This window comes from Porites lutea, chromosome 2 (genome assembly GCF_958299795.1).
Source record: "Porites lutea chromosome 2, jaPorLute2.1, whole genome shotgun sequence".
In the NCBI taxonomy this organism is placed as follows: Eukaryota; Metazoa; Cnidaria; class Anthozoa; order Scleractinia; family Poritidae; genus Porites; species Porites lutea.
In genome coordinates, this window is record NC_133202.1 from 30,882,639 (window position 1) to 30,894,881 (window position 12,243).

Genomic DNA, 12,243 nt, shown 5'->3' on the forward strand with positions numbered 1-12,243 from the left:
TTCCGCCACAATGTTAGAAAAAGGTAAAATTCGAGTGCGCGTTCGAGAAATGGTTAAAGGTTTTGGTTTGTGACAAACAGAACTGGGACAAAAAAAATGAGCAATAAGCGCCTGTATCACTTAACCGTTTTAGTTAATACATACATATATATTTTTAAAAATTAGAAGCATTTTAATGTTTCATCTGAGTTTTGTAAGTATTTAATTTGTTTTTCGTTTCATTAATTTTTTTTTTCAGTCAGTCTCACTGGCGCGGTCCTTCCTGACGGTCGAAGTTGAATTTGGATTATACTATGGCTTGCTTTTTCAAAAATTACTATCAAAAACTGTTGCCGATAAAAGAGAAGGAAAGTAATAAGTTCAGTTCATTGTAAAATTATGTGTATCGAGTATCCGGATGATATATGCCAAATAGCCATCACGACAAAACCTAGGCAGCAAAATTCGTTGTCTCTACTGTGTGCAGACTGTAATGAGAAACGGTGAATCTGTAATAACTGAAGTAGTTTTCGAATTGCATATTAGTTAAAACCATAAGCATAACTACGGTTTTAGGAAATATACACTGACCTCACAGCACAATTCATCACTCGCCATTACAGCTGTATACGGTAGTCGATCCTAAGAAGTGGTTAAAAATTCGGGAGCTATAGATTTTCTTTCGAGGCTTTACTTGATCACCCTATTTGGTTCATTCTCCACGTTCTTCTAGAAGTGAACAAGTGTTACTCGGCGTTCGAGTGTTACACTCCCTTCTCATAGTTACTGAACTTCACCGTTAAAGCTCAGTTGATCATCACATCCTGTAGCTTTCGTTCTCACTGCCAATAACACTCTCAGTTTCGCTGTGAAAATACTTTCGCAGTGCAATGAAATCTTCAAATATTGTTTTTACATTTTTCAAATGCTATAGTAGCGCCGTTTGTTTCAAACGGGAGAAATATAGCGATAATTAATTCATTTTAATTCGAGTTTATATTCTTGTAGTGTTTTATGGTCAAATGTTCACCTCTCTTATGTGTTTTGTACATTCCAAATGAACCGTTTGAAATTGGTAACAATTTAGAAGGAGAAAACACAAGTGCAATAGGATGTGGGTGCAAAAACGGTAAATCCTCTTGTAACACAATAACTGAAGGAGATATGAAACTGGTGTTGCGTTCTGCGGAAAACGTAGCTCGGTATTAGTTTTGACTCTGCCACAGCAAAAATCAGTCCTAGTAATGGTGGTTCCAACCTTTTATTTGATATCATCAATTTTGAAGCTAGACAAAATAGTAAAAAGTACCATTTTGCTAGGCATACACCAAAAAACTGAAAAAGGATCTGAAAAGCTGTAATGCAATTATAGCATACAGATGTGGAGTTTAAGGCAAACTCTGAGCTCTAGGAACTGATTCAATTTTTAATCATAACTATAACAAAATTTCCAGGTATCTATTCTCCTTCATACGCGTCAGAGAGGACTCTTAACAGCAGTCCTGGTGAAAATGGAAGGCTATCCAACATTGCTAAGAGGAGCAAATTGAATTTCTTTCTAGTTACATCTGTTCAGTTATGGTGGATTTCCATCGTAGAACTTTTACGTGCATATGGAGGTAAATTTCTATTCAGCTGACTATTCTGGGTTGTATTTTAGGATACAAAAAAGAGAACAATTTTTAGAAAAGATTAAAAATGGTCTATCAGAGCCACTGTCAGTTAAGTTCTTGGCATTCGTTGCATTCCCAGTAATCATGATTGCAACAGCATGCTGTATTTACTCGAATAAAGAGCACCACGCTCAAATAGGTTCTTGGACCCGAGGCTTGATAGTCTTGTTAATTACCGAGCGCGAAAAGCTGCATGTTTTATTTAACTGGAAGATCGAGGTTTCAACAGTCTCTCGCAGATAGCTATCACTTCACAAAACAAAATGGACTGGGTTGTACTTGTTTACTAGGACCTAGGCTTTTATGTTTTAGGCTAATTTCAATATTTGGCTTTCGGCCAGTAAAGTTTCCGCGACTTTCGAGAAATTGGGCCCCTGAACTACTTAGGTCATACTGTCGCTATCAACATTACTTGGAATGCAAATTGAACACTACGTAAGTAGCTCTAGTAGTCCTTTTTCAATCTTTAGAAAAATGATTTTTTTCTTTTTTATCCTAAAATTTAACCCGACATGTCAACTGAGGACGTCAGTTTTAAGGGTCCCATTCAAAACTGGTATGATGAGGATTATCCATTTTTTACTTTTTTATATGCAACAGCAAAACAGAAAAATTAAAATTGTGAATGGATAACTTTTCTTTACACTTCTCACATCAACACTCATTCTAGACAATATTCCGTTCTTTAATGATATTTGTTTATAAATCAAAATATCCGGTTTGCCACATACATGTATGACCTCTCAGTTTCACTTTTTCTAAAGAGAATTAAAAAAGTGTTAATCTGAAGGACTGAAAATGTAAAGGGCCATTAACAAGCAAAAGGCGAACTAATTAGAGAGGACGAAAACAAAACACAAACACGCATTTTGAAAAGCATCCTGCCACCTTTAATATGATCATTGCATTACCATTATAAATTATCGACCTCCTAGTAGCTGCAGAACTAGCTGAAAGCGGTTATAGTGTTTTTTTTTTGGCAGGAATGGATGTTTTGTCTTCTCGGCATCTAGGCCTGAGCCTTAGGAACTTCTTCAATGAAGATCCGGGACACAGAGTGCCAACCAGTGTAGGCGTTACCAGGTGATCCCGCTGAACAATTACCAACCCAGAAACCCACGCGCACCCTTCCTTTGTGAATTTTGTTGCAGTGCCCCTCGATATGGCGAACACGGTGAAGATCTTGAGTGTTGCCCTGCCACATGAACACAACACCGTCAATAGGTAGAGGAGCTGAACACTCTGCGCCGTTGAAGGTGAAGTACCAGCGTTTGCAACAGCTTGTACACCTGTAGTTTCTAAGGGCACCGGTCCAGGCCACATGAAGAGCTGTATCAGAGAATTTCTTGTTGAAGACACAGTCCTAAATATGACCGAAATAAATATAGAATGGTTAAATCGCTTAGGTACAATAAAATAGAAGCAGAAAAGATAAATGGTGACCAAGCGATTTAGGAGAAAATAAGAGTTCTTTTAACTTTACCTTTATTAAACCGCTGTCTTTGTCATCGTTTAAATCTTTCCAAGCGCACTCTTTCCAGTTCTTAAAAGGCATCAGACCTGGGTTCCCAGGATGTCCACTTTGTCCACGCTCTCCTTTTGGACCAGGTGGGCCTTGTACACCAGGCTCTCCTTTAGCACCATCTTTTCCTTTCACACCAACAGAACCCGTTACTCCAGGAGGTCCCTGGGGCCCAATCTTTCCCGGGCTTCCTTGGTCACGTCCGTCACGGCCTGGTAACCCTGGAGAACCGGGCTTTCCATGCGTGTCGGGAACCCCTCCACACCAGAATGGAGGTGATTGCTTTATTAAGGAACAAGAAGAGACGAAAAATATTAATTTATGTTTGTGCAAAGAAACATTTCTTATCTTATCTTAGTTTGTTTCCTCACCCACTCCAAAGTCATTTATGTACCAATTTTTCTTTATTGCTTGCTGTATATATTTCGTTTTTTTGTTTTTATTTTTATAATTGTCCTCCCCTTTTTTTCTTTTTCAAACTCTAGCCGAAGCTACAATCTCATAATGATTTTCACTTACAAGTGAAGGAGATGTGATATTTTCTTTCACGTAGAGACTAGATAAAGATTCTCTGAAAAATATTACTTTCTGGGTTGTATAAAGTGCAAGGTCCTCAGTAAATTTGGTCGTTATCATTTATTTCAGTTTATAACAGTTGTTGTCCTACACAGAAATTAAGCTACTTATTAGTGGCTCACCACATTATTCGAAGGTTGTTTGGTTTTATTGTCAGCCAAAGCTGTAAAGGCTAGGAATGACGCTGCAGCAAAAAAAGACAGGAATGGAAGAGTAACTTTACACGTTAAACTCATCGCGTCCTCTTTTGACGGATTTTCTGAAGACAAAATTAAAAGTTCAAGATTAGAGCGTTAGAAAAATCAAGAAATTGCTACCAATCTTTCGAACGTCTCGTTTTTGAAGTTCTATATCTCTCAAAGAATAAGCCTTGACAACTTAATCGTTTTCGTTGATTGTGCCAAGCGTTTTATGGTTATTTTATCAGTACGTAGTTAGTGCTGAATATTTTACGGTTCCATTCGGAGGTATTCCGTTCCTATTCGTTTTTTTTCCGAGTTGAGTAGTTGATGTGTCACTAGTTGGACACTCACAGGAATACTTCTTTTTTTCAAACCACCCTCTACTTGGAACGAATTTTAAAACGAGTGATTTCTATCAACAACTTCCAAGATTGCATGTTTCTCTCAAATTTTGAACCGGAAACTGCACCTTCTGTGGATTCATTACGAGTTAAGCGGGGTTTGGAATACTTGCCCAGCTTTAAAACTATTTTCTATCTTAGGTATCCTCAGTTCAAATTTCTGTTGGAAAGAAGCAAAAGGCAGGCGACCCACCGAAGCAGAGAAAACGACGTTACCTGTAGACTCTTTTCCTCTTGTCATGAGTCAGTAACATAGGCCACGTTGGTTTAAGCAGGGCCTTTTCTTCCTTTCTGTTCATTCTTTGTTCCTGTTTTGGCAAGTTCGTGTTTACCGTGAATTGAACTGTTAATGAACATTAGATATTTATAAGATTTCTTTCTCCAAAAGTTTTAAGTTCCTGTTTGCTGTACCAAGTTTAGCATGAAGTTTATTTTAGGATAGATATCAGGGGCGTAGCACATTGAAGGTGTACGCACGAGGGGAACAAAACTTGTAGCGGGTCTTGGGGCATGCTTCCCGATAAAATTCTTAAATTTAGGGTCTCGAAAATGCTACTTCCAGCGTTTTCCGCAGGAAATGTTCAGCAAATTAATACGCAGGAAAACGCAGGAGTGACAATGTAGCTGTTTATTTTATTCATCTCAGGTGTTGTCGGTAAGGTACAGTTTTCACGGGAAAAAAAGGCCAGTGACGCAATCAGAATTATGGAATAATAAAAAGATAAAGGAAATACTAACACAAAGACACCAATAAAGTGCGAAAAATGTATCAGTCATCCCTATTCAATGGTAAAAAAAATGCTTTTTCAGAAAATAAAAAATATTTTTTCCGTATTTCAACCGGTACATGTACGCACAAGCTCATGTGCGTATTTGGACGCTACGTTCCTGATATGTGTTGACCACATGCAACGGATTCAAAGATGAAAACCTTTACACAAACATTTGAACATTTTCCATTGCTAAGTTAGAAATAATTGTTTTCTCACTTTAGTTTTCTTTTACAGGAAGAGGGTTTTTGAACTTAATGCAAGCTTGTAGGAACCATATAAATATTATTAGTTTACCCTATCCATGTTCTATTGAGTGGAATGATAAAAATGAATACGACTTGATCGTATAGAGCAACGGAACCTTAATCGTAGTATATCTGTTTTCAGCATCCTACATCATAAAATTGAGGATGTTTCCATTTTCATTAGAAAACTCTTTGGATTGAAGAATTTCTTAAAAACTATTGAGGGAATTCGGATTTTTTTCCAGCCACCTGTGTCACTGACTGAATAAAATCTCTCCTCTCAACTAAAGTCTGGTATATATCTTAAAGCACATTATAAAAATTGTTTAAGTAAAAGGTTGTATGACCAACAACCCAAACTGTCGTTCTCGATTATACTGATTACAGCTCTATTGTTTGCTCGACATACATTGTATTCTAGCACACGCGTCATTTTTTCAATCGCAAAAACCTCTCAATAGACTTTAATAGTATTCAGCCATTGAATTAACATGAAGGCTTTCCTATACGAGTTCAATAAACTCGTGAGACTAAAAATTTACAAAAACGGAACAGCTTTACAGCATTACAAATATCATTTTTCTTTCGCATGAAGTTTTGTTTTGATCTTCGATCTTCAGCTTCTTTCCTCCTGAAAGGTCACACCATTCACTGAACTGTTGCAACAGTTTGTTTAGTTTGTTTAGTTTAGTAAGAATTACCATGTGGAATATTCTTATAAACATATCTTTGGGGCGCAAATTTGCGATGGGGAGACTTGCTAAGAGCGCCCTACTCTTCCTCTACAATATGTTTTACGCCTTTTTGAACTCTAACGGACTGTTTTAAAAAATGCTGTAAAATCTTGGTTTCTCGAACCTCTAGATTATTTGAATTCTGACCTCCCTTAACCAGACAAACTCTGTTATTCTGCAGTCTGTCGAACAACCCGATCATTGAAACGAATTTCTTTACTATTCGCCCGGAGGTTGGAAAAATCGGGGTGTTTGCCCGGATCGTCGCCATTTAGGTAAAATGAAATCATTACCACTTATAGTCTTAGATAAACTTCTGCCATATAATGTTAAAAGAAGGTAATTGATCCGAGTGCGCGTTCAAGAAGATTTTAAAGCAGGAATTCTTATCTGTGTAGAATAATTAGCGTTCCTCTCACCAAACTGTTTTAGTTAATCTTTGCGGTTGATGGTTGAATTTGACTTATTTTGACGCTTTGTTCTTAACCATTGAAATTGTTCTCCAACAAATAGACGGAAGTGTAATAAATTCATTTTATGGTGGAATTATTTTATCTATCAAGTATCCGCAATATATATGCCAACTGGCCATCAGGATAAAACCTAAGGAAAATCCCCAGAGAGGCTGTCATTAATGCATTGCTTCCCTTGTGGGTGGATTAAGAAACTGTAAATACCTATGATAGGTTTAGTCCGGCAGCCGATTTAAAACCACAATTGCGACTTATAAATTATACACTGACCTTACATGCAGCACAGTTAATCACTCTCCATTATACGGTTTTAGTGGATGCTTAGACTTTACTGATTTAATTCCGAAGAGCTGTAGATTTTTTCCAGGCTCCATTTTATCACCTTATTTGATTCATTCTTCACGCTTTAATGCGACTAAATGAGTGTTACTCAACGTCCGAGCGTCACACTCCCATCTCATAATAAAGCCTAGTTGTCGCTTTTGTTCTCAGTGGCAATAAAAAGACGCTGAGTTTCACTGTTAAAATGGAACTGAGACCTTTACAGTGCAATAAAATCTTGAAGTATTGTTTTTACATTTCTCAACCGCTATAGTCAAAGCGCCGTTCGTTACAAACAGGAGAAATATAGTGATAAATAATTCATTTTAAAGCGAGTTAAAATTCTTGTAGTGCTTATGGTCAATTGTTCGCCTTTGGAAGACTGTAATATTGTATGATTGTAATTATGATAAATTCACGATACCCGAATATTAGCCAGTGATGGCCTGATAATGTTGCGTCACTTTTCATGGAGTGCAGCATTGTATTAGTAAAAGTTTAATATCATAAATCGCTGTGTAAGCCTGCGAGCAAGCACTTCCTTTTGAGGGATATCGTAAATAGTATGCGCGAGAGGCAGTGCGTGTTCTTTCGAGGCTCGTTTCGTTCGTCACTCGAAATGGAGGGCTTTTTCGCGGACAAATCATTGCATCTAGCGGAAACGATTATAATAAAATAAGTGTTTTACAACTTCCACATCAAGCGCGTGAACTTTAATTCTTAAATTTATTTTTGCATTGATTAGTTGAACCAAATTGTCGAGTAGTAGACGGAAAAACACTAAGACAATAGGATTTTGAATTACATTGAGGAGGCACGCTGTTTTCCAAAGACTGAACTGCTGTTGCATTCTGCGGAAAACGATGTAAACTCAGGCACTAAAAAAATTCAGTGTTACGAATTTTCTTTGGCAAATGATTTGCTTGATTCTGTGTTCAGATATTTTGTCTGAATAATAAAACTGAATTTTAAATCTGAATTTTGTCTGAATAATAAAACTCACTTTTTCGTAGCTGTTTCTATTAAAAGACCAGCCCAAGTTTCATAGAAAAACTGTTTTAAATCAAAGCCTTACTTATGAATGAAGCCCCCACAACGATTCCACCTGGGTTGGTAGGTAAGATCGTAGAAAAACCGCCCGCTCCCGGAACCAATCTTGATTTTAGAATTTGGAAAATACCGCCCCCTTGCAAACAGAGAAAAAAGTATCAGTATATATCTGGCCGACTTTTTTTTTTTACGTATGGTGAAATACGCAGAAAGTCAGGTCCACCGATGTAAGAACGAAAACATTTATTTTAAAGCATCCCTCTTTTCTAGTTTAATATCATCAATTTTGAAGCTAATAGCTAGTAAAAAGTATCATTTTCCTTGGCATAAACGGGCAAACTATTACGGTGAAAAAGGATCTAAAACGTTTGAAGGCAATAGCACACAGATGTGGATGTACCATCTTTTAAGGCAAACTCTGAGCTTTAGGAACTTCTTCAATGAAGATTCGGGACACACACTGCCAGCCCGTGAAGGTATAGCCTGTTTCAGGCTCTCAGATAATGGGGGAAAACGCAAAAGTAAAAGGTACGCGAAAAGTTAGCGCGGCGGGAAAAAGGAAAAATGAAGGAGGCTCCACCGCCTCTGCTCTCGCCAGTTTCCTCCCTTTATATTTTCGTGTTCGCACTTTCTCAATTCAGCGGACCCGGCTATCTCGGATCCTTGAACAGGCTTAGCTAGTGAAGGCATCACCAGCGACTCCATGTTGACAATTGTCAACCCAGAATCCGATGCGCACCTTTCCTTTGTGATATGTTGTTACAATGCCCCTCAATAGGGCGAACGCGGGGAAGATCTTGAGTGTTGCCCTGCCACATGTACACAATACCGTGAATGGCCGTTGAAAGTGAAATACCGTTTTTTGCAACAGGATGTGCACTTATAGACTCTGAAGGCACCGGTCCAGGAAACACGAAGAGCAGAGTTAGAAAAGTTTTTATAAAAGACGCAGTCTTACATCCACAATGAAAGTCAAGAAAACAACAAATAAGGAAATGAGGCAACGACAGCGAGAGGAATAGTGTGATTCTAGTGATTCTGTTATTGTGATCTTATTACAAATCACTAATAAAATGAGTTATAAGAGTAGTTAGACTATAAAGTTTTGAACCTCCCGGCTATAGTTTACAATTCTCTTTTAACATTACAGAACAACCTTTCTGTTACGTAACCCTGATGAAATTGTAGTGATTCGAACGAAATCATGCGATTTGTTTGAAATTGTTGCTTTGAGTTTTGGAATCCTCAAGTTTGTTTGGTAAAAAAAAGCTTTTTGCTAATATGGAAGTTTTCTATCACTAAACAATAAATGATAATGACAATTCTTGTCTGCTCTGCTTTATAACTGCCGTAATTCCGCACCATTTTGGTTTTCGAAGAGACACGAAACACGCGATCGATGCTAATGATAGACAAGTTCAGTGTTTCAAAACAAAGATGAACGGCCGCCATGTATGTATCGATCGCGACGGTATCGGATGAGAATGAATGGTCAAAATTGAAGAAAGGTGGACGTCATTGGTAAAGGAAAGAAACTGGGAGAATTGGACTCTGAATAAACTGCAAATGCAGATAAACAGAACAAAAAGCGAATAGGTATTGTTTCAACAAAAGTAAAATTGGCCAGGCCTCGGTTTAGTTGTTCAAAGGTTGGATAGCGCTATCCACCGGATAATTCACTATCCAGCGGATAAGTTGTACAAAAACCAATTATTGTGTTATCTACTGGATAATGATCTAGGCGGTGGATAGCGCTATCCAACATTTGAACAACTTCAGCCGGAAGAATAATTTTTATAACTTTTACAACTCAGTTAAGGTCCAATAAATCGTGCACCGAATGTTTCTGAGTGTAAAGCAAAGCATTTGACGCCAATTCCGTTTTTATGGTCTGGTTTTCCATGCGTTACTCAAGTGATAGAATGAAGAGGGATTTGAATATAGATACAATTTAACCTTACCTTTATCAGACCTTAATCCCTGTTATCATCCAAGTTTTTCCAAGCACACTCCGTCCAGTTCCTGATAGCCAGCATTCCACTTGGTCCAGACTCCCCCTTGGGACCGGGAGCACCAGGATCCTGCCGATTGCACCGGTAGGGCCAGGAGGTCCCTGGGGTCCAGTGTTTCCTAGCATTCTTTGGTCACCTTTCTCCCCGTCATGGCCATCTTTTCCATCACGGCCTGGTATCCAAGATGTACCTGCTATGCCGGGCACTCAATTACAGAGGGATGTTGACTTCTTTACAAAAGGAAGCATGATACAGATAAATTTAGTTTCTTTAAAAGGAGCAAGAGAGGAGAAAGGCGTCGTTCTCTTTAATCATGTTTGTAACAAGCCAAAAAAGGGCATTTATCACACTTTCAAAATGTCCCCTGGAAGGCTGGAATTTTGGTGCCCAAAGGGCAAAAAATGAGACCCCCCCTGTAACTCCAAAACTAAAACTCAGAGAAGTGAGCCAAAGTGGCTTTTGAAATATCTCATTATACCCAACTTCTGTGCCAAGTTTCAGCCAAATCGGTTGACCACAACTTTTGGCCCCTGGAACACTTTCTCAGACAATGACACTTAACTTATAAGAGGTCGACTTGTCGCAAGTCTAGCGTGTTGCTGTGTTAAAATTAAGCACCATGTAGATCTTATGCAAAAGAAATATATCTCTTACCGGTCAGTGTAAAACGCAGACTACGGACTATTGTTTTCACCATGCAAATGAGTACTGGACAAAAATAGTTCCGTTGTTTTCTAACCCTAAAAACAATAGTCCGCAGTCAGTCCGCAGTTTGCATTTACTGCCCCTATCTCTTACTGGACTCATACCCTTCAGCGCTCACAAAAACTTCTATCAAAAAATCAAAACGTATACTTAGGCTATTTGCATGATGGCGTCAATTTACTAACTATGACATTGATCCTTCAGGGTTTGCTATCTTGTGCAAATTAGGGGTTTTGTTATTTAAACCTCACTGGGATTATGAATAAATATGAAAAGAAAGCTCAAAAGAATTATGGTCGTAGTAGTAAAATGACGCCATCGTGCAAATGGCCTTTTAGAGCCCCCCTGCCTACCTGGATCTAACAAAAAAGAACTCTTGCTTCCAGGAAAACATTTGCGAAACTGAGAATAAGCAGTCACAAACTTAAGATTGAGAAAGGTAGATACGACAATATACCACGTGACGAAAGGCTATGCAGTCTCTACAATTGTAACGGAATTGAAGATGAAACTCACTTTCTAGTAGATTGTCCAAGTTTTTCTTCGATAAGCAAGAGAGATGTTCTTCGCTAAACTAGAACCTAAAATGCCGTTTCTGCGACTACAATCACATGAGGCCTTTTTATCACATCTAATGAATTCTGCTGACTATTTTGTTAACATCCAATTAAGGTGGCCCGAACCTATTTATATGTACGTTGGTTATGTTTTTAAATCGCGTTTTTCGGCAGGAAAGATTGACCGGTTTCTATGATTTTTGGAATCCTTAATAAAGAATGATCGAACTTTAAGAAACTGTGATTTATTTTCTTGTAGGTATAGAAACGTTTGAGATATCGGCATATGTTTAAAACTGCAGTTTTACAAAAAAATGTCAATAACCTCGACCCTTAGACAGATTTTTCTCTAACTTCGGCAAATAAGCCTCAGAGCTCTCTAGTTTTGTATCTGCAAGTTTGAAGTCAATCGTGACCGTAGAACTCGCTGCACAAATAGCTGGTCAAATTTAACCTTAAAATGCAACGCTAACACATTTGTGATAGTTGACGCGCAATTAGAGGAAAACTGCCGACGGACTATCTCCTATCTACAAAGGAATTCTCGTCCAAAGCTTCAGTTGCAAGAAACTGGCGAATACAGTTCGCAATACAAGAAGAACAACTTTAACAACTTAACTTCATTTATATCATCTTGCTTTGAATTGAGAGACAAACTTGTCTCCGGAATAATTAATCTTACTGATGGTTGAAAATAGGCAATGATTAATATATTTAAAGTTAGTTTAAATATTTAATTAAAAAAAGGGATTCAATAATTAAATTCAAGTAGCTTTTGCAATATTGTAACACTTTGTTATAGTCATGCAAATAAAGCTTATCATTGTTGTTGTTGTTGACTTCCTCACAGAGAATCTCAGTAGTGGATGTTCAACTTGTGCTAACTCACTTTGAGTTTCATTTAAGCTCCATCTTTGTCGCATTGCGTCTTAACTCTGATATCTCGATATAAATTCTTTTAAAACGGAGTTTTTAATGTTTTCTTCCCGCGTACATGCCATTTAGAAACTCGCTCCAGTCCTCTCTGAAAATCGGAGGAA

The 12,243-nt window shown here is 37.9% G+C and overlaps 1 protein-coding gene across 1 annotated transcript; it reads right to left on the reverse strand.

Annotated features, from left to right (window-relative positions):
* Positions 1-2,541: 2,541 nt before the first annotated feature.
* Positions 2,542-3,560, reverse strand: LOC140926043 (collagen triple helix repeat-containing protein 1-like). Its single transcript, XM_073375849.1, has 3 exons — positions 3,546-3,560; positions 3,136-3,456; positions 2,542-3,015 (listed from the first exon to the last, which is right to left on the reverse strand). The coding sequence occupies exons 1-3, from the start codon at positions 3,558-3,560 to the stop codon at positions 2,662-2,664; spliced, it is 690 nt and encodes a 229-aa protein (XP_073231950.1). The 3' UTR covers positions 2,542-2,661.
* Positions 3,561-12,243: the final 8,683 nt, after the last annotated feature.

Bases quoted from the DNA above. Each gene is read 5' to 3' on its own strand.
- LOC140926043 (XM_073375849.1), bottom strand. The intron at 3,016-3,135 runs GTAAAGTTAAAA...GGTCATATTTAG, and splicing joins AAGACAGCGGTTTAATAAAG to GACTGTGTCTTCAACAAGAA.